We start from the raw sequence: 27,536 nt of genomic DNA on the forward strand, positions 1-27,536 counted from the left end.
GTTTACCTGTTTACCTGGGTAGGTTATAGAGGGGGCCCATGTTTACCTGGGTAGGTTATACAGGGGCCATGTTACCTGGGAGCCATTCTGAAACAGGCCACTACAGCCCTCTTCCTCTGTTTAGAGAGCAGCTTGTGCCACACAGCCTTCTTGCTCCTTTGTGGATGTTCCACCTACAGGAAGAGGAAACGGAGAGGCACAACGTTACCGATTCACACAACTCAACGTTACCGATTCACACAACTCAACGTTACCGATTCACACAACTCAACGTTATTCACACAACTCAACGTTAACGATTCACACAACTCAACGTTACCACACAACTCAACGTTACCGATTCACACAACTCAAACTCATTTCTAACTGGACTTCAGCAATCTGGGATAACACGCTAGAGGTCAAACTATTTAACTTTAAACTTTAAATCGCGCATTGGAAATAAAATCGGTCACATTTTCTTTATGAGGATATTTAAACTTCCCTTTGCTGAGATGGAAATGACCCTCAGCCCTGCAGGAAAGGGCACAGCATCATAAAATACCAATGTTGTCCCCAGAAGTACTTTCCTTTGGATTTTTTCTAACATAATATACGACTTCAGACCCAGCTCATGTTCAATAGGCACCAAACTGAGAAAAACATTTTCCATGACAAAACATTTTAAAATGTGACTTTAAACCAAAGAAAATAGGCAGAAAGAGAGACAGACAGCCTGGTTTTCTGTTACTTAACATTTTGAAAACGTTTTCCCATTTGCATGGCCCTTAAATGAACAAGACCCTGATGTTTCCCAGAACCCACCTGGTCTAGATAGAAGAGGACGTGAGCGATGTCCAAGACTCTCTCTACAGTCTTCTCCGGGTCTGACGTGTCCTCGCTCCTGTTAGGAAGGTCCTTATACAGAGCCATCTGCCAGCGGATAGCAGGGTCCTCCAGCTACACACAGAGAGGATACATTATTGGGGTTGAGGACGAACAGGAGGTTTAAGCATGTCTGAGGTCTAAGCAAGGCTACGTGATGTCACTGTGAGGGTTAAGGTTCGTTAACCTGGTCTCCGTGTTTGGGTTTTCTATCCAACTCCTATAGTCATCGGCCAAAAAATAAGAGTTGGCTTTTTCAGCACGAAATCAAATCAAGATGTATTTATACAACACATATTAGACATGGAACCCAACACATATTAGACATGGAACCCAACACATATTAGACCTGGAACGCAACACATATTAGACATGGAACGCAACACATATTAGACATGGAACGCAAAACATATTAGACATGGAACGCAACACATATTAGACATGGAACACAACACATATTAGACATGGAACACAACACATATTAGACATGGAACACAACACATATTAGACATGGAACCCAAAACATATTAGACATGGAACACAACACATATCAGACATGGAACCCAAAACATATTAGACATGAAACACAACACATATTAGACATGGAACCCAACACATATTAGACATGGAACACAACACATATCAGACATGGAACCCAACACATATTAGACATGGAACGCAACACATATTAGACATGGAACCCAACACATATTAGACATGGAACACAACACATATAAGACATGGAACACAACACATATTAGACATGGAACACAACACATATTAGACATGGAACGCAACACATATTAGACATGGAACACAACACATATTAGACATGGAACGCAACACATATTAGACATGGAACACAACACATATAAGACATGGAACACAACACATATTAGACATGGAACACAACACATATTAGACATGGAACGCAACACATATTAGACATGGAACCCAACACATATTAGACATGGAACCCAACACATATTAGACATGGAACACAACACATATTAGACATGGAACACAACACATATTAGACATGGAACCCAACACATATTAGACATGGAACCCAACACATATTAGACATGGAACACAACACATATTAGACATGGAACGCAAAACATATCAGACATGGAACCCAAAACATATTAGACATGGAACGCAACACATATTAGACATGGAACACAACACATATTAGACATGGAACCCAACACATATTAGACATGGAACCCAACACATATTAGACATGGAACCCAACACATATTAGACATGGAACCCAACACATATTAGACATGGAACCCAACACATATTAGACATGGAACCCAACACATATTAGACATGGAACGCAACACATATTAGACATGGAACCCTGAGGAAAAGGCTAAGTTAAAAAGGTATGAATGACAAGCACCCTGAGGAAAAGGCTAAGTTAAAAAGGTATGAATGACAAGCACCCTGAGGAAAAGGCTAAGTTAAAAAGGTATGAATGACAAGCACCCTGAGGAAAAGGCTAAGTTAAAAAGGTATGAATGACAAGCACCCTGAGGAAAAGGCTAAGTTAAAAAGGTATGAATGACAAGCACCCTGAGGAAAAGGCTAAGTTAAAAAGGTATGTTTTAAGATCTGTTTTAAATATGTCCACAGTTTCAGACACCCCCCCCCCCCAGGTTCTATTCCAGAGGCTGGGGGCATAATAACTAGAGGCTGCCTCTCCATGCCTCCTGGTCCCCCTCAGGCAGGCTATTCCAGAGGCTGGGGGCTGAGTAACTAGAGGCTGGGGGCATAGTAACTAAAGGCTGGGGGCATAGTAACTAGAGGCTGCCTCTCCATGCCTCCGGGTCCCCCTCAGGTTCTCTGGCAGGCTATTCCAGAGGCTGGGGCCTTAGTAAGTAAAGGCTGCCTCTCCATGCCTCTTGGTCCCCCTCAGGTCCTCTGGCAGGCTATTGCAGAGGATGGGGGCCTTATAGTAACCAGAGGCTCCATGTCTTTTCATCTTAGGCTTTGGGATAGTTAAACGGCCAGAACCAGAGGACCTGAGGGACCGACTGGGTACAGAACTTAAAAGCATGTCTGACATGTATTGGGGTGAACCATCGTGGATGGATTTAAAAACCAATAGGAGGATCTTAAAATGTATCTTAAAATTAAAACCCACAGGCAGCCAGTGCACAGACCTTAAAACAGATGTAATGTGTTCTCTCCATCTGGTCTTGGTCAGTACCCTGCAGCATTCTGTATGTTTTGCTGTTGACAAATGGCTTTCTTGGGTAGACCAGACAGGAGAGCATTACAGTAGTCAAGCCTGCTTGTAATAAAAGCATGGATGAGTCTCTCTGTATCGGCCTGATAGGGAAACGGCCGCACCTTGGCAATGGTCCTCAGGTGGTAAAAAGCTATTTTGGTCACATTCGAAATGCGATTTGAAATTGAGTTCAGAGTCTAAAACAACAACTAGGTTTTTTTTACCTGGTGTTTTATCTTTACTGCCTGTAAATTAAAACGTGAGGCTATATTCTCTCTCTGAGCTTTTGGCTTCAACAATAAGTACCTCGAGCTGGAGGAAGTTGTGAGCCATCCAAGTATTTAAATCACTAATACAGTTGATTAATTTATCCGTGGACATAAAATTCTCTGGTGACACAGAAATACAAAGTTGTGTATCGTCTTCGTAGCAGTGAAAATCAATGCTGTGCTTTCTGATAACCCTGCCAAGGGGTAACATATATAAACTGAACAGTACCAGACTGATAACCCTGCCAAGGGGTAACATACCTGTATATAAACTGAACAGTACCAGACTGATAACCCTGCCAAGGGGTAACATACCTGTATATAAACTGAACAGTACCAGACTGATAACCCTGCCAAGGGGTAACATACCTGTATATAAACTGAACAGTACCAGACTGATAACCCTGCCAAGGGGTAACATACCTGTATATAAACTGAACAGTACCAGACTGATAACCCTGCCAAGGGGTAACATACCTGTATATAAACTGAACAGTACCAGACTGATAACCCTGCCAAGGGGTAACATATATAAACTGAACAGTACCAGACTGATAACCCTGCCAAGGGGTAACATACCTGTATATAAACTGAACAGCACCAGACTGATAACCCTGCCAAGGGGTAACATACCTGTATATAAACTGAACAGTACCAGACTGATAACCCTGCGAAGGGGTAACATATATAAACTGAACAGTACCAGACTGATAACCCTGCCAAGGGGTAACATATATAAACTGAACAGTACCAGACTGATAACCCTGCCAAGGGGTAACATACCTGTATATAAACTGAACAGTACCAGACTGATAACCCTGCCAAGGGGTAACATACCTGTATATAAACTGAACAGTACCAGACTGATAACCCTGCCAAGGGGTAACATATATAAACTGAACAGTACCAGACTGATAACCCTGCCAAGGGGTAACATATATAAACTGAACAGTACCAGACTGATAACCCTGCCAAGGGGTAACATACCTGTATATAAACTGAACAGTACCAGACTGATAACCCTGCCAAGGGGTAACATACCTGTATATACACTGAACAGTACCAGACTGATAACCCTGCCAAGGGGTAACATACCTGTATATACACTGAACAGTACCAGACTGATAACCCTGCCAAGGGGTAACATACCTGTATATACACTGAACAGTACCAGACTGATAACCCTGCCAAGGGGTAACATACCTGTATATAAACTGAACAGTACCAGACTGATAACCTTGCCAAGGGGTAACATACCTGTATATAAACTGAACAGTACCAGACTGATAACCCTGCCAAGGGGTAACATACCTGTATATAAACTGAACAGTACCAGACTGATAACCCTGCCAAGGGGTAACATACATGTATATAAACTGAACAGTACCAGACTGATAACCCTGCCAAGGGGTAACATATATAAACTGAACAGTACCAGACTGATAACCCTGCCAAGGGGTAACATATATAAACTGAACAGTACCAGACTGATAACCCTGCCAAGGGGTAACATACCTGAAACTGAACAGTACCAGACTGATAACCCTGCCAAGGGGTAACATATATAAACTGAACAGTACCAGACTGATAACCCTGCCAAGGGGTAACATATATAAACTGAACAGTACCAGACTGATAACCCTGCCAAGGGGTAACATATATAAACTGAACAGTACCAGACTGATAACCCTGCCAAGGGGTAACATACCTGTATATAAACTGAACAGTACCAGACTGATAACCCTATCAAGGGGTAACATATATAAACTGAACAGTACCAGACTGATAACCCTGCCAAGGGGTAACATATATAAACTGAACAGTACCAGACTGATAACCCTGCCAAGGGGTAATATACCTGTATATAAACTGAACAGTACCGGACCCAAACCTGAACCTTGTGGAACGCCACGTGATATGTATTATGTTCACCAAGAGTGACAAAAAAGCTCTTGACCGGTTAAATCGGTCCTAAACCAATTTAGAACTGGACCGGAGAGGTCAAACCAACGTCTCCTGAACCAGCGAGGTCAAACCAACTTCTCCTCAACCGGAGAGGTCAAACCAACCTCTCCTGAACCAGAGAGGTCAAACCAACGTCTCCTGAACCAGGGAGGTCAAACCAATCTCTCCTGAACCAGAGAAGTCAAACCAACCTCTCCTGGAACCAGAGAGGTCAAACCAACCTCTCCCGAACCAGAGAAGTTAAACCAACCTCTCCTGAACCAGAGAGGTTCAAACCAACCTCTCCTGAACCAGAGAGGTCAAACCAACCTCTCCTGAACCGGAGAGGTCAAACCAACATCTCCTGAACCAGGGAGGTCAAACCAATCTTTCCTGAACCAGAGAAGTCAACCCAACCTCTCCTGAACCAGAGAGGTCAAACCAATCTCTCCTGAACCAGAGAGGTCAAACCAACCTCTCCTGAACCAGAGAGTTCAAACCAACGTCTCCTGAACCAGAGAGGTCAAACCAACCTCTCCTGAACCAGCGAGGTCAAACCAACCTCTCCTAAACCGGAGAGTTCAAACCAACCTCTCCTGAACCAGAGAGGTCAAACCAACCTCTCCAGTCTGCCCAGAAGGAAACCACGGTCAACAGTGTCGAATGCAGCAATTAAGAGTACAAGGACAGAGAGCTGTTTGGCATCTGTGTCGGCTCTAAGATCATTTACCTCTTGAACTAAGGCTTTCTCTGTCCTGTAGTGGGCACCAAAACCAGATTGGAATTATTCAAAAATACAGTTGGCACGTAAGAAATAATTTAGCTGTTTGAAAACCAATTTTCCCCAGAATGTTGCGTAAGAATGGAAGGTTGGAGATAGGCTGAAAATTGCTAAGAGCTGAAAAAAAATCTAGATGACTTTTCTTCAAAAGGGTTTTTAGTGCCGTGGGGAAAGTGCCTATGAAAGGGGAGTGATTAACAATAGCTTGCACCTCTTCAGATATGTCATTTGTTTTGAAGAAGGTGGTGGGGATCGAGAAGGCAGGCAAAAGACTTAAGTTGTGATATCACTTTCCTGAGCATGTCTGGGTCAACCAGAGAACATCTATCCATATTGCCTTTGAGTGGTAGGCTTCGGCTCATAACAAACTTCTCACGAGTTCTTGCTTGACTGATACCCAGCCTAACGTTAGTTATCTTATCTCTGAAATATGCCGGCAGAAAAGTTCAGAGGTTTTCCTGCGGTAGGATTTATCAGTCCATCAATGGTCAAGAAGAGCACTTTTGAATTATTCTGATTATTAGTGATCAACTTAGAAGACTGAGCTCGTCTGGCATTTTCTAACAGCCTTCTAACAGCCGTTAGAAAATGTATTGTGGCGGCAGGGTAGCCTAGTGGTTAGAGCGTTGGACTAGTAACCGAAAGGTTGCAAGATCGAATCCCTGAGCTGACAATGTAAAAATCTGTCGATCTGCCCCTGAACAAGGCAGTTAACCCACTGTTCCTAGGTCATCATTGAAAATAAGAATTTGTTCTTAACTGACTTGCCTAGTTTTTTTATATGCCAACTTATTGTCTCAGAATATCATAACGGACCTTTAACTTTCTGCAATTTCTCTTTAATTGATTAGATGAACAGATCTGGGAAACAGGCTAAGGGTTAAGGGTTAAGGGTTACGGGTTAAGGGTTAAGGGCTAAGGGTTAAGGGCTAAGGGCTAAGGTTTAAGGTTTAAGAGTTACGGGCTAAGGGTTAAGAGTTACGGGCTAAGGGCTAAGGGTTCAGGGTTAAGGGTTAAGGACTAAGGGTTAAGGGTTAAGGGCTAAGGGCTAAGGGTTAAGGGTTAAGGGTTAAGGGTTAAGGGCTAAGGGCTAAGGGTTAAGGGCTAAGGGTTATGGGTTATGGGTTAAGGGTTAAGGGCTAAGGGTTAAGGGTTAAGGGCTAAGGGCTAAGGGTTACAGGCTAAGGGTTAAGGGCTAAGGGTTACAGGTTAAGGGTTAAGGGCTAAGGGTTAAGGGTTAAGGGTTAAGGGTTAAGGGTTAAGGGCTAAGGGCTAAGGGTTAAGGGTTAAGGGTTAAGGGCTAAGGGTTACAGGCGAAGGGTTAAGGGTTAAGGGTTAAGGGCTAAGGTTTACAGGCGAAGGGTTAACTTAAGGGTTAAGGGTTAAGGGCTAAGGGCTAAGGGTTAAGGGTTAAGGTTGTGAGGATCATGACCCACCAACGCAGTATTACACCCATACATGCTCTGCCCTAAGGCCCCCAGGTGGCCCTCTCGAATCCTGGACGTGCCCAGGATATCAGTGGCTCTACCCGGGGCATTGCCCTGCCCCTGCCCGTGCCCATGGTGCATCACATAATCCACAGACGAGGCCTTCTTGATGCCTGCCCGGGTGGTCCTGGGAGGCCGGTGGGTATAGCTACTCTCCATAGTGGCAGAGCGCTTGCGGGCGCCAGCCAGACGTTTGTGCCCGCTGGGCATCTCTAAGGCCGGAGGTTTGGAGGCCTGCTGACTCTTCATCCACTTCATCACTATGATCAACTTCTTCACCAGCTTTTTGAAGTGGAACACTCGGTACTGAGGATGGTGACGGAGGAGGAAGGGTGGCGGTGGACAGGACATGCAGACATGCAGAGAGAACGGTGAGATGGAGACAGAGAGACAGAGAGAGATGGTGAGCTGGAGGAATGGAGGGAGACGGGACATGCAGGTTTATGAAAGACAAATGAAACCTCTCTTTGTCTTTTTAGGTCTTATTGGGTGAAGTATCGAGTCAGCTTATACAACGTATAGTACTACAATACTGTAGCACGGTGTAGATGAGTATGGGGGAGTACATGCTGATGATGTCACAACTGAGATGAAGTAATTAAGTAGTGGTCACCTTTCCCTGCAGGTGCAGGTTGTTTCTGATGATCTCCCGCACCTCGTCCTCTGTGTCTTTCTGTTGGCAAAACATCAAAGAAACACTGATTCATAGGGTTGACTGTAGCAAACAGGGGGCCCATGGAATCTGGGCTTTTCTACTTACTCGGGAGTTAAAGAATACCAATGAGACACCTTACCGCTTCATTATAGACTTAAGTGATTTACCTGACTGAAGCGGATCTTGGCCAGAGCGATCAGTTCCTGGTCTCCTGGAGCGCAGATATTCAGTCCTACAGGAAGTAGTCTCTTCAACGCTGCTACGATGAGGCTGGTCTGCATGGAGTAGCGATCACCCTTCCTCTTCATCTTCTTCCTCTCCTGGTCGGACACGGCTCCCTATGAGGGGAAACACCAGGTGAAAGGTCAACAAGTCAGCAGCACCACCTGGTCTCACTACTGGTGTCCCCCAGGGCTCTGTACTAGGTCCTCTTTAATGTCTCACTACTGGTGTCACCCAGGGCTCTGCACTAGGTCCTCTATAATGTCTCACTACTGGTGTCCCCCAGGGCTCTGCACTAGGTCCTCTTTAATGTCTCACTACTGGTGTGCCCCAGGGCTCTGCACTAGGTCATCTTTAATGTCTCACTACTGGTGTCCCCCAGGGCTCTGCACTAGGTCCTCTGTAATGTCTCACCAGGTGTCCCCCAGGGCTCTCTACTAGGTTCTCTATAATGTCTCACTACTGGCTCTGTACTGGGTCCTCTCTTGTTCTTTCTGAACACCAAGCCACAATTCAGGTCAAGAACAACTTATCCATTTAATTATGTTCAGTCATCACAACTTACTGTGCAGTCTTCTTCCATATTTGGGGGACAAAGCTCTTTGACTTATATATGCTATACAGAGTCATAGTACACCTAAATTGTACATATCAATGTAAAAATAATAAAAAGTCACGTTCGTACCATCTATATAACATCACTTGCCTTGGACATCTTTGACTTGGTGTCTGTGATGAGGAAGGACATATTGTTGATCTCGTTCTGAACCACAAAGTTCTGCTCCTCCCGTTTAAAATTCTGCAGTGGAAGAAATAAAATATTTCAGTGTTGGATATTGCCAAGGATGCAAATGTATCCTGCAGCCTGACAGGGGACTTGGAGAAGAACAGACACACATGAACGCTCTAGAGATACATCACAGTCTTCTAGTTCTCGCTGCCAGGGAAGCAAATGTAAAATGTATTTATTGCAGAAAGAAACGCTGAAGAATTCCTAGAATTTAATGGGATTTTAATAGAGCGCACTCTCAGAGTGCCTTGGTGCTGACCAGTAGAAACTATCACAGAGTGATTAGGACATTACATGTTTCCTGGAAACTGTTACAGTGATGTGAGGATTGATATGTGACATTGTCTCTGTGTAGCTTACATGAGACTTGGACCAGAATATGAAGACCTCTGCTACCATGCGGAAGAGCTCCTCAGCCTCAGGGTTCGATTCTTTCAGCCATTTGGCCCTAAGATAAAAACACATTGCAAACAAGTTACAGTATTCAGTTGGATAAAACAGTCAGACCACTAGAAACAAGTAACAGTAGACTTTAAGTTGGATAAAACAGTCACAAGAGCATAAACAAGTTACAGTATTCAGTTGGATAAAACAGTCACACCAACAGCAGCAACTGGCATCATGTCTTTAACAACTTTAAAAAACACTTTGCTTATTGATCCACCCACTACTCTCACTTTACCCCACTGGTCCTTTACCTGTTGTAGTCAGCAACATGGAGGAGGAAATAGAATGTCTAGTTACCTGTTATAGTCAGCAACATGGAGGAGGAAGTAGAATGTCTAGTTACCTGTTGTAGTCAGCAACATGGAGGAGGACGGAGAATGTCTAGTTACCTGTTGTAGTCAGCAACATGGAGGAGGAAGTAGAATGTCTAGTTACCTGTTGTAGTCAGCAACATGGAGGAGGACGCAGAATGTCTAGTTACCTGTTGTAGTCAGCAACATGGAGGAGGAAGTAGAATGTCTAGTTACCTGTTGTAGTCAGCAACATGGAGGAGGACGTAGAATGTCTAGGTACCTGTTGTAGTCAGCAACATGGAGGAGGAGGAAGTAGAATGTCTAGGTACCTGTTGTAGTCAGCAACATGGAGGAGGGAGTAGAATGTCTAGGTACTTGTTGTAGTCAGCAACATGGAGGAGGGAGTAGAATGTCTAGTTACCTGTTGTAGTCAGCAACATGGAGGAGGAAGTAGAATGTCTAGGTACCTGTTGTAGTCAGCAACATGGAGGAGGGAGTAGAATGTCTAGTTACCTGTTGTAGTCAGCAACATGGAGGAGGAAGTAGAATGTCTAGTTACCTGTTGTAGGTCAGCAACATGGAGGAGGAAGTAGAATGTCTAGTTACCTGTTGTAGTCAGCAACATGGAGGACGTAGAATGTCTAGTTACCTGTTGTAGTCTACAAAGCGGATGAGGAGGTAGAATGTCTAGTTACCTGTTGTAGTCTACAAAGCGGATGAGGAGGTAGAATGTCTAGTTACCTGTTGTAGTCAGCAACATGGAGGAGGAAGTAGAATGTCTAGGTACCTGTTGTAGTCTACAAATCGGATGAGGAGGTAGAATGTCAAGTTACCTGTTGTAGTCTACAAAGCGGATGAGGAGGTAGAATGTCTAGTTACCTGTTGTAGTCAGCAACATGGAGGAGGAAGTAGAATGTCTAGTTACCTGTTGTAGGTCAGCAACATGGAGGAGGAAGTAGAATGTCTAGTTACCTGTTGTAGTCTACAAAGCGGATGAGGAGGTAGAATGTCAAGTTACCTGTTGTAGTCTACAAAGCGGATGAGGAGGTAGAATGTCTAGTTACCTGTTGTAGTCTACAAAGCGGATGAGGAGGTAGAATGTCTAGTTACCTGTTGTAGTCTACAAAGCGGATGAGGAGGTAAAATGTCAAGATTACCTGTTTGTTTTCTTATTTAAACAACGCGGATGAGTGTTCACTCTAGAATGTCAATTTAAACAACGATGTTACCTGATGATATAACAGTAGTTTTCTTAAATCGGATGAGATGATATAACAGTAACATGTCCCCCTTTGATTCTACAGTTTGTTACCAACGATTGTAGTTTCACTCTAGATGATATAACAGTTTGGATTTCTTAGCGGATAAAAGGATGGTGGTGTTTCTCTGATATAACAGTTTGATGGTTTAAACAACCAGGTGGTGTTTCAGCCTAGATGATATAACAGTGTTGTTTTCTTATTTAAACAACGATGGTGGTGTTTCATCTGATGATATAACAGTTTGTTTTCTTATTTAAACAACGGGTGGTGTTTCACTCTAGATGATATAACAGTTTGTTTTCTTATTTAAACAACGATGGTGGTGTCTTCACTCTAGATGATATAACAGTGTTTTCTTATCCCCCTGGTTGTTTACCAATGATTGTTTGTTTTCTTATTTAAACAACTGGTGGTGTTTCACTCTAGATGATATAACAGTGTTTTCTTATTTAAACAACGATGGTGGTGTTTCACTCTAGATGATATAACAGTTTGTTTTCTTATTTAAACAACGATGGTGGTGTTTCACTCTAGATGATATAACAGTTTGTTTTCTTATTTAAACAACGATGGTGGTGTTTCACTCTAGATGATATAACAGTTTGTTTTCTTATTTAAACAACGATGGTAGTGTTTCACTCTAGATGATATAACAGTTTGTTTTCTTATTTAAACAACGATGGTGGTGTTTCACTCTAGATGATATAACAGTTTGTTTTCTTATTTAAACAACGATGGTGGTGTTTCACTCTAGATGATATAACAGTTTGTTTTCTTATTTAAACAACGATGGTGGTGTTTCACTCTAGATGATATAACAGTTTGTTTTCATTTATAAACAATGCATTTTGGTTGCTGTGTCCCGTGACATCAACACATGATCACCACCACATGCAGTAACAACACATATCCAGTATGGGAAACTGCTTGGTCATGTGGGTGACCTATGCTCCTACGGCATAGAAGGGTTGAAGACAAGTAAAGTGTAGGTAACCGTTGTGTTTCTGAGCACCCACCCACCTGCCGGTCAACCTATTCAGGCTTCCCCGTCGATCAACATGAAATTTTAGCATTTAATTTGTTCTCGACCAATTACTACTCTTCCTGGGGTTCAAACAGGAAACAAAACAACAAGTAAAATATATAAAATACATCATAGGCATAATATAATATACATAACACTACCTAACACTACATAACACCACAGAAAACTACATCATCTCCTGCCTCTGCCTCACGCTTCAGAGATGGCTCCGGCCCTATAAGCCGTTCCTGCTGGAACAAGCCAAGGATTCGGTCAAGGTCACCCACCTATACAATACAATACATAATACAACGTTACAATACAAGATATATAGAATGGCTGTGTCTGTTCACAGTCGCCGTTGTGCCATAAGATGTTATTTTATCTGGTTTCTGAACCTGTTTTTATTGCTTGAGTTCCCTGGGTGGCAGAGACTTCCATGTAGTCATGTCTCTAATACTGAGCATTTCTCAGCCTCTTGTTCTGAACCTGTTTTTATTGCTTGAGTTCCCTGGGTGGAAGAGACTTCCATGTAGTCATGTCTCTAATACTGAGCATTTCCCAGCCTCTTGTTCTGAACCTGTTTTTATTGCTTGAGTTCCCTGGGTGGAAGAGACTTCCATGTAGTCATGTCTCTAATACTGAGCATTTCCCAGCCTCTTGTTCTGAACCTGTTTTTATTGCTTGAGTTCCCTGGGTGGAAGAGACTTCCATGTAGTCATGTCTCTAATACTGAGCATTTCCCAGCCTCTTGTTCTGAACCTGTTTTTATTGCTTGAGTTCCCTGGGTGGAAGAGACTTCCATGTAGTCATGTCTCTAATACTGAGCATTTCCCAGCCTCTTGTTCTGGACCTGTTTTTATTGCTTGAGTTCCCTGGGTGGCAGAGACTTCCATGTAGTCATGTCTCTAATACTGAGCTTTTCCCAGCCTCTTGTTCTGGACCTGGGGACTGTGAAGAGACCCTCTGATTGCATATCTTGTTCTGTACCTGATGAGTGTCTGAACTGTGTGAGCCAACTGCATAAACAGAGAGTTCTGTACCTTCAACACATCAATACCTCACACAAAGACCAATAGTGATGAGGTCAACACATCAACACCTCACACAAATACCAATAGTGATGAGTTCAACATATCAGCACCTCACACAAAGACCAATAGTGATGAGGTCAACACATCAATACCTCACACAAAGACCAATAGTGATGAGGTCAACACATCACACAAAGACCAATAGTGATGAGATCAGATCAACACCTCAACAGATCTCACACAAAACCAATAGTGATGCAGTCAACACCTCAACACCTCACACAAAGACCAATAGTGATGAGGTCAACACCTCACACAAAGACCAATAGTGATGAGGTCAACACATCACCACCTCACACAAAGACCAATAGTGATGAGGTCAACACCTCAACACCTCACACAAAGACCAATAGTGATGCAGTCAACACCTCAACACCTCACACAAAGACCAATAGTGATGAGGTCAACACCTCACAAAAAGACCAATAGCGATGAGGTCAACACATCACCAAAGACCAATAGTGATGAGGTCAACACATCACCAAAGACCAATAGTGATGAGGTCAACACCTCAACACCTCACACAAAGACCAATAGTGATGCAGTCAATACCTCACACAAAGACCAATAGTGATGCAGTCAACACATCAATACCCCAATACCTCACACAAAGACCAATAGTGATGAGAACAACACATCAACACCTCACACAAATGCATGTCATTGACCCCTCTACTTTGAGCAGGGAGAGATTGACATGCAGGTCATTGACCCCTCTACTTAGAGCCGGGAGAGATTGACATGCAGGTCATTGACCCCTCTACTTTGAGCCGGGAGAGATTGACATGCATGTTATTGACATTCTTCCTCCGTGTACATCTAAGTGCACTGCGTTCTGCTCTGTTCTGGACCAACTGCAATTGACCTATGTCCTTCTACATGACCACACAACTGGGCAGTAGTCCAGGTGCTACAAAATCAGGGCCTGTAGGACCTGTCTGGTCAACCGAGATGTCATGAAAACAGAGCGACGTCTTCTCATGGCCTGTTTCCATTGATCATCCTTGAGATGTTTCTCCAACTTGGATTGGATTCCACCTGTCTTAAATTCTATTTATTGGACATGATTTGAAAAGGCACACACCTGTCTATATAACACACCTGTCTATATAACACACCTGTCTATATAACACACCTGTCTATATAACACACCTGTCTATATAACACACCTGTCTATATAACACACCTGTCTATATAACACACCTGTCACATAGTTGACAGTGAATGTAACAGAACAAAACACTAGGTCACACACCTGTCTATAGGTCACACCTGGAATTGTCCGTAGAGCTCAGAGACAGGATTGTGTCGAGGCACAGATCTGGGGAAGGGTACACCAAAACATTTCTGCAGCATTGAAGGTCCCCAAGAACACAGTGGCCTCCATCATTCTGCAGTATTGAAGGTCCCCAAGAACACAATGGCCTCCATTATTCTGCAGCATTGAAGATCCCCAAGAACACAATGGCCTCCATTATTCTGCAGCATTGAAGGTCCCCAAGAACACAGTGGCCTCCATTATTCTGCAGCATTGAAGGTCCCCAAGAACACAGTGGCCTCCATCATTCTGCAGCATTGAAGGTCCCCAAGAACACAATGGCCTCCATCATTCTGCAGCATTGAAGGTCCCCAAGAACACAGTGGCCTCCATCATTCTGCAGCATTGAAGGTCCCCAAGAACACAGTGGCCTCCATTATTCTAAAATGAAAGAAGGTCAGAACCACCAAGAATCTTGTTTCTAAAAACCCTATTTTTGCTTTGTCATTATGGGATATTGTGATGTCATTATGAGGTATTGTGATGTCATTATGGGGTATTGTGTGTAGATTGATGAGGGTATTGTGATGTCATTATGGGGTATTGTGTGTAGATTGATGAGGGTATTGTAGTGATTCCTACGTCGAAGATGTGAAAAATATTTATTGATCTGACGAACAACCTGACGACGCACTTGGAGCATTTCTATCTTTCCTGTATATTCTATAACCACGTTTAGCTACTGCTGCATCAAAGGACCTGTATATTCTATAACCACGTTTAGCTACTGCTGCATCAAAGGACCTGTATATTCTATAACCACGTTTAGCTACTGCTGCATTAAAGGACCTGTATATTCTATAACCACGTTTAGCTACTGCTGCATTAAAGGACCTGTATATTCTATAACCACGGACTGCTGCATCAAAGGACCTATTTCTATAACCCGTTTAGCTACTGCTGCATTAAAGGACCTGTATATTCTATAACCACGTTTAGCTACTGCTGCATTAAAGGACCTGTATATTCTATAACCACGGACTTATTATCTAAGTGTGTTTCAGAGATGGCCAGAATATGAATGTGTTGTGATGTTAATTGCTAACTTCATGGACCTTGTTTCTCAGGCTACTAATAATAATATAATAATAATATATGCCATTTAGCAGACGCTTTTATCCAAAGCGACTTACAGTCATGTGTGCATACATTCTACGTATGGGTGGTCCCGGGGATCGAACCCACTACCCTGGCGTTACAAGCGCCATGCTCTACCAACTGAGCTACAGAAGGACCACAAGGGAAGGCTACATTTGTTAATATGGGCTATTTGTAGTCCATTTCTGAGTTGCTTGATTGTTTTTAATGATCCGAGGTAGACATGTCCATGACATTTACTTTTGACTCAATGCTACTGAGTCAGTGGGCTTCTTCCCAAGGCGGACGGTTTTCAGTACAAACAGTGGAATTCAATTCTATGTGCATATATGATTATTGCTGACGATCCCCTCTGACGACATACGGCGTCGTGGTACCTACACACACACACACAAAACAACCAAGACAATTGACAAGCAGGCTGAAGTGCTTTCGACCATGTGGTAGATAGAAGGTGTGTCTCTACCTGCGAGCCGTTTCATCCAGGCCCCTCGTCGATCCCCAGGTTATTATAGATAATCTTCAGGATGTTGCCCAGTAGACTATTCATGTGGTCTGAGGTGAGGTGAGTACAGCAGCTGGCTGCAGTCTCTGGAGGGTTGTTCTCTGGGCCGTGCTCCCACCAGTGAGACATGTAGCTGCATAGCATGGGCAGCACCACCTGGGGAGAAGGACAGGGGGAGGAATGCTCATGTTAAATGTTGAAGTAATGGTTGTCTTTTCAATCTTGTTCTTATCTCTTGTAAGCTCAGGGATCAGGGATCCAGACCAACATTTTCCCCTAGTGTCACGGGGGCCACCAACGTTTTCAGTTGGTGGCACCAGCCCATGATTTGGTGTCTCCTGTTAATAAACCACCAGGTGAACCACCAGGTGAACCACCAGTCTCCTGTTAATAAACCACCAGGTGAACCACCAGGTGAACCACCAGGTGAACCACCAGTCTCCTGTTAATAAACCACCAGGTGAACCACCAGGTGAACCACCAGGTGAACCACCAGGTGAACCACCAGTCTCCTGTTAATAAACCACCAGGTGAACCACCAGGTGAACCACCAGGTGAACCACCAGTCTCCTGTTAATAAACCACCAGGTGAACCACCAGGTGAATGCACCAATTTGTAAGTCGCTCTGGATAAGAGCGTCTGCTAAATGACTTAAATGTTAAATGTTAAATGTTTAATAAACCACCAGTCTCCTGTTAATAAACCACCAGGTGAACCACCAGGTGAATGCACCAATTTGTAAGTCGCTCTGAATAAGAGCGTCTCTGCTAAATGACTTAAATGTTAAATGTTTAATAAACCACCAGTCTCCTGTTAATAAACCACCAGTCTCCTGTTAATAAACCAGTCTCCTGTTAATAAACCACCAGTCTCCTGTTAATAAACCACCAGTCTCCTGTTAATAAACCACCAGTCTCCTGTTAATAAACCACCAGGTGAACCACCAGGTGAATGCACCAATTTGTAAGTCGCTCTGGATAAGAGCGTCTGCTAAATGACTTAAATGTTAAATGTTAAATGTTTAATAAACCACCAGTCTCCTGTTAATAAACCACCAGGTGAACCACCAGGTGAATGCACCAATTTGTAAGTCGCTCTGAATAAGAGCAGTCTGCTAAATGACTTAAATGTTAAATGTTTAATAAACCACCAGTCTCCTGTTAATAAACCACCAGTCTCCTGTTAATAAACCAGTCTCCTGTTAATAAACCACCAGTCTCCTGTTAATAAACCACCAGTCTCCTGTTAATAAACCACCAGTCTCCTGTTAATAAACCACCAGTCTCCTGTTAATAAACCAGTCTCCTGTTAATAAACCACCAGTCTCCTGTTAATAAACCACCAGTCTCCTGTTAATAAACCACCAGTCTCCTGTTAATAAACCACCAGTCTCCTGTTAATAAACCACCAGTCTCCTGTTAATAAACCACCAGTCTCCTGTTAATAAACCACCAGTCTCCTGTTAATAAACCACCAGTCTCCTGTTAATAAACCACCAGTCTCCTGTTAATAAACCACCAGTCTCCTGTTAATAAACCACCAGTCTCCTGTTAATAAACCACCAGTCTCCTGTTAATAAACCACCAGTCTCCTGTTAATAAACCACCAGTCTCCTGTTAATAAACCAGTCTCCTGTTAATAAACCAGTCTCTACCTCCATAACGTGAGGCATCTGCGTATAGTGCAGGCCGGACTCAGCCAGATCCATGATCTCCTCCAGAGACTTCTCCAGGGACGGGATGACTGGACACATCTCTCCGACCTGGAAGGGCAGATCTAGAGCTGGGGAAGCAGTGGGGGAGAGAGGAGAGAGGGGGAAGGGGAGAGGGAGGAGGGAGAGAGAGGGTGGAGGGAGAGAGAGAGAGAGGGTGGAGGGAGAGAGAGGGTGGATGGAGAGAGAGAGAGAGGAGAGAGAGAGAGAGAGAGAGAGAGAGAGAGAGAGAGAGAGAGAGAGAGAGAGAGAGAGAGAGAGAGAGAGGAAGGGAGAGAGAGGAGGGAGAGAGAGAGGTGGAGGGAGAGAGAGAGAGGGTGGAGGAAGAGAGAGGGTGGATGGAGAAAGAGAGAGGGTGGAGGGAGAGAGGGTGGAGGGAGAGAGGGTGGAGGGAGAGAGAGAGAGGGAAATAGAGAGAGGGAGGAAAAGAGAGGTAGAGAGAGATAAAGAAAGAGAGGGTGGAGGGAAAAAGAGGGGGAAGGAAGGGAGAGAGAGAGAGGGAAAAGGAGAGAGGGAGGAGGGAGAGAGAGGGTGGAGGGGGAGAGAGAGAGAGGGAGGAAAAGAGATAGAGAGATATAAAGAAAGAAAGAGAGAAGTTGGAGGGAGAGAGGGTGGAGAGAGAGAGGGTGGAGGGAGAGAGGGTGGAGGGAGAGAGGGTGGAGGGAGAGAGGGTGGAGGGAGAGAGAGGGTGGAGGGAGAGAGATGGTGGAGGGAGAGAGGGTGGAGGGAGAGAGAGATAAAGAAAGAGAGAAGGTAGAGTGAGAGAGGGTGGAGAGAGAGAGGGTGGAGGGAGAGAGAGGGTGGAGGGAGAGAAGGAGTAAGAGACAGAGATAAAAGGTGATAGTGAGAGAGACATAAAGACTGTATGCCGTCATTCCTCAATTCAGTTTGCAACATTTATGCCAAGCTTCTCTCTATCTCTCCATCCAAACCGATCCTGTCTTTGATTATAAAACACCTGAAGGACATTTCTGCCAAGCTTCTCTCTATCTCTCCATCCAAACCGATCCTGTCTGATTCTAAAACACCTGAAGGACATTTATGCCAAGCTTCTCTCCATCTCTCCATCCAAACCGATCCTGTCTTTGATTCTAAAACACCCGAAGGACAGTTTGCAACATTTATGCCAAGCTTCTCTCTATCTCTCCATCCAAACCGATCCTGTCTTTGATTCTAAAACACCTGAAGGACAGTTTGCAACAGTACCTGTTCTGTCCCGGGAGCCCTTGGTAATGTAGATGGAGTAGTTGTTGAACTGGTTGAGCTCTGGTTCCAGGAAGGCCACAGGGAACGCCCCCGAGAACGCTGCAAGACATTCACCTAGGGCTGGACGCTGCCTGCAGGAGGAAGAGGAGGGAGGGGGAGGAGGAGGGAGGAAGAGGAGGAGGGGGAGGAAGGAGGAGGAGGAGGAGGGGGAGGTAGGGGGAGGAAGGAGGAAAAGGATGAAGGGGCAGGAGGAGGAGGAGGTAGGGGAGGAAGGAGGAAGAGGAGGAAGGGGAGGAGGAGGATGAGGTAGGGGGAGGAGGAGGATGAGGTAGGGGGAGGAGGATGAGGTAGGGGAGGAAGCAGAGGAAGGGGGAGGAGGAGAAGGAGGAGGAGGAGGAGGAAGGGGAAGAGAAGGAGGAAGGGGGAGGATAAGGAGGAGGTAGGGGAGGAAGAAAGAAGAGGAAGAAGGAGGAGGTAGGGGGAGGAGGAAGGAAGAGGAGGAAGAGGAGGAGAAGGAGGAGGTATGGGAGGAAGGAGGAGGAGGAGGAGGAGGAGGTAGGGTAGGAAGGAGGAAGAGGCAGGAGGAGGAGGAGGTAGGGGGAGGAAGGAGGAAGTGGAGGAAGGGGCAGGAGGGGGAGGAGGAGGTAGGGGGAGGAAGGAGGAAGAGGAGGAAGGGGCAGGAGGAGGAGGAGGAGGTAGGGTAGGAAGGAGGAAGAGGAGGAAGAGGAGGAAGAGGCAGGAGGAGGAGGAGGTAGGGGGGAGGAAGGAGGAAGAGGAGGGGGAGGAAGAGGAAAAGTGAGGGACAGCTCATGTTCAGGAAGACATTCCTTCTCCAGAATAACTGGTTTAACTAACCCAGTCACATCCTTTACTAGACTTAATGCAATATTAAAATGAGCCACAGAACATATTATGGTTGTTGTAAATATATGACATGTGGTGTCAACGTAGTCTGTAGAAGGTTCTAGACAGGACACTTTTAAATTGTCATTATCTATCATACTTCCAGTGTCAATCAAAGTAGGGATTTTGAGAAAACGTGAAAAAACATTAAAAAATGACCTCAGCATATTTCAAGTCGTGAATACATGTTGTTTGACATGCTATCATATTGTTTAGACTGTTTGGCTCCATGGCTGTTAGACTGTTTGGCTGTTTGGCTGTGTTTGGCTCCATGGCTGTTTGGCTGTTTGGCTCCATGGCTGTTTGGCTCCATGGCTGTTTGGCTCCATGGCTGTTTGGCTCCATGGCTTTTGGCTCCATGGCTGTTTGGCTGGCTGTTTGGCTGTTTGGCTGTTTGGCTGTTTGGCTCCATGGCTGTTTGGCTGGCTGTTGGTTTGGCTGTTTTTGGCTGTTTGGCTGTTTGGCTCCATGGCTGTTTGGCTGTTTGGCTCCATGGCTTTGGCTGTTTGGCTGTTTGGCTCCATGGCTGTTTGGCTGTTTGGCTGTTTGGCTGTTTGGCTCCATGGCTGTTTGGCCCATGGCTGTTTGTTTGCTCCATGGCTGTTTGGCTGTTTGGCTGTTTGGCATGGCTGTTTGGCTGTTTGGCTGTTTGGCTCCATGGCTGTTTGGCTGTTTGGCTGTTTGGCTGTTTGGCTGTTTGGCTCCATGGCTGTTTGGCTGTTTGGCTGGCTGTTGGCTGTTTGGCTCCATGGCTCCTCCATGGCTGTTTGGCTCCATGGCTGTTTGGCTCCATGGCTGTTAGACTGTTTGGCTCCATGGCTGTTTGGCTCCATGGCTGTTTGTTTGGCTCCATGGCTGTTTGGCTCCATGGCTGTTTGTTTGCTCCATGGCTGTTTGTTTGCTCCATGGCTGTTTGGCTCCAGACTGTTTGGCTCCATGGCTGTTAGGCTGTTTGGCTGTTTGGCTGTTTTGGCTCCATGGCTGTTTGGCTCCATGGCTGTTTGGCTCCATGGCTGTTAGACTGTTTGGCTCCATGGCTGTTTGTTTGGCTCCATGGCTGTTTGGCTCCATGGCTGTTTGGCTGTTTGGCTCCATGGCTGTTTGGCTGTTTGGCTGTGTTTGGCTGTTTGGCTGTTTGGCTCCATGGCTGTTTGGCTGTTTTGGCTGTTTGGCTGTTTGGCTGTTTGGCTCCATGGCTGTTTGGCTGTTTGGCTGTTTGGCTGTTTGGCTGTTTGGCTGTTTGGCTGTTTGGCTCCATGGCTGTTTGGCTGTTTGGCTGTTTGGCTGTTTGGCTCCATGGCTCCATGGCTGTTTGGCTCCATGGCTGTTTGGCTCCATGGCTGTTTGGCTGTTTGGCTGTTTGGCTGTTTGGCTCCATGGCTGTTTGGCTGTTTGGCTGTTTGGCTGTTTGGCTGTTTTTGGCTCCATGGCTGTTTGGCTGTTTGGCTGTTTGGCTGTTTGGCTCCATGGCTCCATGGCTGTTTGGCTCCATGGCTGTTTGGCTCCATGGCTGTTAGACTGTTTGGCTCCATGGCTGTTTGGCTCCATGGCTGTTTGGCTCCATGGCTGTTTGGCTGTTTGGCTCCATGGCTGTTTGGCTCCATGGCTGTTAGACTGTTTGGCTCCATGGCTGTTAGGCTGTTTGGCTGTTTGGCTCCATGGCTGTTTGGCTCCATGGCTGTTTGGCTCCATGGCTGTTTGGCTCCATGGCTGTTAGGCTGTTTGGCTCCATGGCTGTTTGGCTGTTTGGCTGTTTGGCTCCATGGCTGTTTGGCTCCATGGCTGTTTGGCTCCATGGCTGTTTGGCTCCATGGCTGTTTGGCTCCATGGCTGTTTGGCTCCATGGCTGTTAGGCTGTTTGGCTCCATGGCTGTTAGGCTGTTTGGCTCCATGGCTGTTAGGCTGTTTGGCTGTTATGGCTGTTTGGCTCCATGGCTGTTAGGCTGTTTGGCTCCATGGCTGTTAGACTGTTTGGCTCCATGGCTGTTATGGCTGTTTGGCTCCATGGCTGTTTGGCTGTTTGGCTCCATGGCTGTTAGACTGTTTGGCTCCATGGCTGTTTGGCTCCATGACTGTTAGACTGTTTGGCTCCATGGCTGTTTAGACTGTTTGGCTCCATGGCTGTTTGGCTGTTTGGCTCCATGGCTGTTAGACTGTTTGGCTCCATGGCTGTTTGGCTCCATGGCTGTTAGGCTGTTTGGCTCCATGGCTGTTTGGCTGTTTGGCTTCATGGCTGTTAGACTGTTTGGCTCCATGGCTGTTTGGCTCCATGGCTGTTGTTTGGCTCCAGACTGTTTGGCTCCATGGCTGTTAGGCTGTTTGGCTCCATGGCTGTTAGGCTGTTTGGCTCCATGGCTGTTTGGCTCCAGGCTGTTTGGCTCCATGGCTGTTAGGCTGTTTGGCTCCATGGCTGTTAGGCTGTTAGGCTATTTGGCTCCATGGCTGCTCCATGGCTGTTTGGCTCCATGGCTGTTAGGCTGTTTGGCTCCATGGCTGTTAGGCTGTTTGGCTCCATGGCTGTTTGGCTCCATGGCTGTTTGGCTCCATGGCTGTTAGGCTGTTTGGCTCCATGGCTGTTCGGCTGTTTGGCTCCATGGCTGTTTGGCTCCATGGCTGTTTGGCTCCATGGCTGTTAGGCTGTTTGGCTCCATGGCTGTTAGGCTGTTTGGCTCCATGGCTGTTTGGCTCCATGGCTGTTTGGCTCCATGGCTGTTTGGCTGTTTGGCTCCATGGCTGTTTGGCTGTTTGGCTCCATGGCTGTTAGGCTGTTTGGCTCCATGGCTGTTAAGCTCCATGGCTGTTTGGCTCCCATGGCTGTTTCGCTGTTTGGCTCCATGGCTGTTTGGCTCCATGGCTGTTTGGCTCCATGGCTGTTTGGCTCCATGGCTGTTTGGCTCCATGGCTGTTTGGCTGTTTGTCTCCATGGCTGTTTGGCTCCATGGCTGTTTGGCTGTACTTCCAGTGTCAATCAAAGTTAGGCTGGGATTTTGAGAAAACATGAAAAAACTGTTAAAAAATGACTGTTTGGCTCAGCATATTTCAAGTGTTTGTGAATACATGTTGTTTGACATGCTATCATATTGTTTAGACTGTTTGGCTCCATGGCTGTTTGGCTGTTTGGCTGTTTGGCTCCATGGCTGTTAGGCTGTTTGGCTGTTTGGCTCCATGGCTGTTTGGCTCCATGGCTGTTAGGCTGTTTGGCTGTTTGGCTGTTGGCTGTTTGGCTCCATGGCTTTGGCTGTTTGGCTCCATGGCTGTTAGGCTGTTTGGCTGTTTGGCTCCATGGCTGTTAGGCTGTTTGGCTGTTTGGCTCCATGGCTGTTTGGCTCCATGGCTGTTTGGCTCCATGGCTGTTAGGCTGTTTGGCTCCATGGCTGTTTGGCTGTTTGGCTGTTTGGCTCCATGGCTGTTCGGCTGTTTGGCTCCATGGCTGTTTGGCTCCATGGCTGTTTGGCTGTTTGGCTGTTTGGCTCCATGGCTGTTTGGCTCCATGGCTGTTTGGCTCCATGGCTGTTAGACTGTTTGGCTCCATGGCTGTTTGGCTGTTTGGCTGTTTGGCTCCATGGCTGTTTGGCTCCATGGCTGTTTGGCTGTTTGGCTCCATGGCTGTTTGGCTGTACTTCCAGTGTCAATCAAAGTCGGGATTTTGAGAAAACGTGTTTGGCTCCATGGCTGTTTGGCTACATGGCTCCATGGCTGTTTGGCTGTTTTGCTCCATGGCTGTTTGGCTGTTTTGCTCCATGGCTGTTTGGCTCCATGGCTGTTTGGCTCCATGGCTGTTAGGCTGTTTGGCTCCATGGCTGTTTGGTTGTTTGGCTGTTTGGCTGTTTGGCTGTTTGGCTCCATGGCTGTTTGGCTGTTTGGCTCCATGGCTGTTTGGCTCCATGGCTGTTTGGCTCCATGGCTGTTTGGCTCCATGGCTGTTTGGCTGTTTGGCTCCATGGCTGTTTGGCTGTTTTGCTCCATGGCTGTTTGGCTCCATGGCTGTTTGGCTGTTTGGCTGTTTGGCTGTTTGGCTCTCACCCATCTTCTCTGCTTGAACCCATAATTATATTTCTGTAATGGACATGAATGGCGTAACTGGTTGGATGATATATTTTTAATCCATTTCAACCAACTGGGTAGCTGATCAGTTCCAAGACACCCTATCTTCCTCTTCATCATCATATTCACATTGAATTCATTTTGACTTTGTAAAAGTAGTTTAACATGAAGATTGGTACGGTTGTATTTTTTTGCTTATTGGGTTGAAATGAAATGATACCAGATGACTTTAGAAAAAAAATGGCTGTTGACTGATCAGATCGAATGATAACGGATCAGATCAGATGATAACGGATCAGATCAAATGATAACGGATCAGATCAGATGATAACGGATCAGATGGAATGATAACGGATCAGATGGAATGATAACGGATCAGATCAAATGATAACTGATCAGATCGAATGATAATGGATCAGATCGAATGATAACGGATCAGATCAGATGATAACGGATCAGATCAAATGATAACGGATCAGATCAGATGATAACGGATCAGATGGAATGATAACGGATCAGATGGAATGATAACGGATCAGATCAAATGATAACTGATCAGATCGAATGATAATGGATCAGATCGAATGATAACGGATCAGATCAGATGATAACGGATTAGATCAAACGATAACGGATCAGATCAGATGATAACGGATCAGATGGAATGATAACGGATCAGATGGAATGATAACGGATCAGATGGAATGATAACGGATCAGATCAGATGATAACGGATCAGATGGAATGATAACGGATCAGATCAGATGATAACAGATCAGATTAAACGATAACGGATCAGATGGAATGATAACGGATCAGATGGAATGATAACGGATCAGATCAAATGATAACGGATCAGATCAGATGATAACAGATCAGATGGAATGATAACGGATCAGATGGAATGATAACGGATCAGATTAAACGATAACGGATCAGATCAGATGATAACGGATCAGATCAGACTATAACGGATCAGATCAGGTGATAACGGATCAGATCAGATGATAACGGATCAGATCAAACGATAACGGATCAGATCAGATGATAACGGATCAGATCAGATGATAACAGATCAGATGGAATGATAACGGATCAGATGGAATGATAACGGATAAGATCAAACGATAACGGATCAGATCAGATGATAACGGATCAGATGGAATGATAACGGATCAGATGGAATGATAACGGATCAGATCAGATGATAACGGATCAGATCAAACGATAACGGATCAGATCAGATGATAACGGATCAGATGGAATGATAACGGATCAGATGGAATGATAACGGATCAGATGGAATGATAACGGATCAGATCAGATGATAACGGATCAGATGGAATGATAACGGATCAGATCAGATGATAACGGATCAGATTAAACGATAACGGATCAGATGGAATGATAACGGATCAGATGGAATGATAACGGATCAGATCAGATGATAACGGATAAGATCAAACGATAATGGATCAGATCAGGTGATAACGGATCAGATCAGATGATAACGGATAAGATCAAACGATAACGGATCAGATCAGATGATAACGGATCAGATCAGATGATAACGGATCAGATCAGATGATAACAGATCAGATCAGATGATAACGGATCAGATGGAATGATAACGGATCAGATGGAATGATAACGGATCAGATCAGACGATAACGGATCAGATCAGACGATAACGGATCAGATGGAATGATAACGGATCAGATCAGACGATAACGGATCAGATGGAATGATAACGGATCAGATCAGATGATAACGGCTCAGATCAGATGATAACGGATCAGATGGAATGATAACGGATCAGACCGAATGATGACGAAAAGAGCATTGTGTTGAACACTGTTACGACGTTTAACAGTGAGAATCGCAGAATGGTGAACTTACTAAATGACCTGGAGTTGACTGTGTGATTGACTTCCTCTTAATTCATCAGCGTGTTTACATTGCATTTCATTGTGACGTTACCTTTCTACGTAGATGCTGTTGTTGGTACCAAGACTATACAGGCTGTTGAGGATCCTATAACAGGCCACCTGGACGTCATCCACTGTGAAGACAACAAGGGAAGACTCCTTACACAGAGGACCTACAGTATGACCTTTACAGGACGGTCTCCTTACACAGAGGACCTACAGTATGACCTTTACAGGACGGTCTCCTTACACAGAGGACCTACAGTATGACCTTTACAGGACGGTCTCCTTACACAGAGGACCTACAGTATGACCTTTACAGGACGGTCTCCTTACACAGAGGACCTACAGTATGACCTTTACAGGACGGTCTCCTTACACAGAGGACCTACAGTATGACCTTTACAGGACGGTCTCCTTACACAGAGGACCTACAGTATGACCTTTACAGGACGGTCTCCTTACACAGAGGACCTACAGTATGACCTTTACAGGACGGTCTCCTTACACAGAGGACCTACAGTATGACCTTTACAGGACGGTCTCCTTACACAGAGGACCTACAGTATGACCTTTACAGGACGGTCTCCTTACACAGAGGACCTACAGTATGACCTTTACAGGACGGTCTCCTTACACAGAGGACCTACAGTATGACCTTTACAGGACGGTCTCCTTACACAGAGGACCTACAGTATGACCTTTACAGGACGGTCTCCTTACACAGAGGACCTACAGTATGACCTTTACAGGACGGTCTCCTTACACAGAGGACCTACAGTATGACCTTTACAGGACGGTCTCCTTACACAGAGGACCTACAGTATGACCTTTACAGGACGGTCTCCTTACACAGAGGACCTACAGTATGACCTTTACAGGACGGTCTCCTTACACAGAGGACCTACAGTATGACCTTTACAGGACGGTGTATTTGAACTACAATAAGACATTAGGGGTCAAAAGCTACAGGGATGGCCTTTTAATTAACAATGAGGGCTGGTCTTGTGTGAGATACAGGAATGGCCTTTTTAATTAACAATGAGGGCTTGTCTTGTGTGAGATACAGGGATGGCCTTTTTAATTAACAATGACTAATGAGGGCTGGTCTTGTGTGAGATACAGGGATGGCCTTTTTAATTAACAATGACTAATGAGGGCTGGTCTTGTGTTTGAGCTACAGGGATGGCCTTTTTAATTAACAATGACTAATGAGGGCTGGTCTTGTGTGAGATATAGGGATGGCCTTTTTCATTAACAAGGACTAATGAGGGCTGGTCTTGTGTGAGATACAGGAATGGCCTTTTTAATTAACAATGACTAATGAGGGCTTGTCTTGTGTTTGAGCTACAGGTAAGTGCAGTTTCATCATTGGCCAATAGGTGGTGCTACAAGCTCTCATCAGGCTTTGGGGGAAATGTCACTATATAAGGTTTTGTTCAGCAAAA

General features: G+C 45.1%; 1 protein-coding gene across 1 annotated transcript in view; it reads right to left on the reverse strand.

Moving 5' to 3' along the window:
* Positions 1-75: 75 nt before the first annotated feature.
* LOC124041068 (ryanodine receptor 2-like) overlaps positions 76-27,536 on the reverse strand; it is a gene marked incomplete at its 3' end in the record, with an annotated part of 293,761 nt that continues 266,300 nt past the window's right edge. The window contains 12 exon segments of the mRNA XM_046358233.1: positions 76-173; positions 805-939; positions 8,201-8,260; positions 8,410-8,580; positions 9,171-9,263; positions 9,615-9,702; positions 10,644-10,681; positions 16,155-16,167; positions 16,279-16,451; positions 17,951-18,078; positions 19,214-19,344; positions 26,141-26,222. Of these exon segments, the coding sequence (XP_046214189.1) occupies positions 76-173; positions 805-939; positions 8,201-8,260; positions 8,410-8,580; positions 9,171-9,263; positions 9,615-9,702; positions 10,644-10,681; positions 16,155-16,167; positions 16,279-16,451; positions 17,951-18,078; positions 19,214-19,344; positions 26,141-26,222 (1,210 nt within the window).

The sequence above is a fragment of the Oncorhynchus gorbuscha genome, linkage group LG08 (assembly GCF_021184085.1).
Source record: "Oncorhynchus gorbuscha isolate QuinsamMale2020 ecotype Even-year linkage group LG08, OgorEven_v1.0, whole genome shotgun sequence".
NCBI lineage: Eukaryota > Metazoa > Chordata > Actinopteri > Salmoniformes > Salmonidae > Oncorhynchus > Oncorhynchus gorbuscha.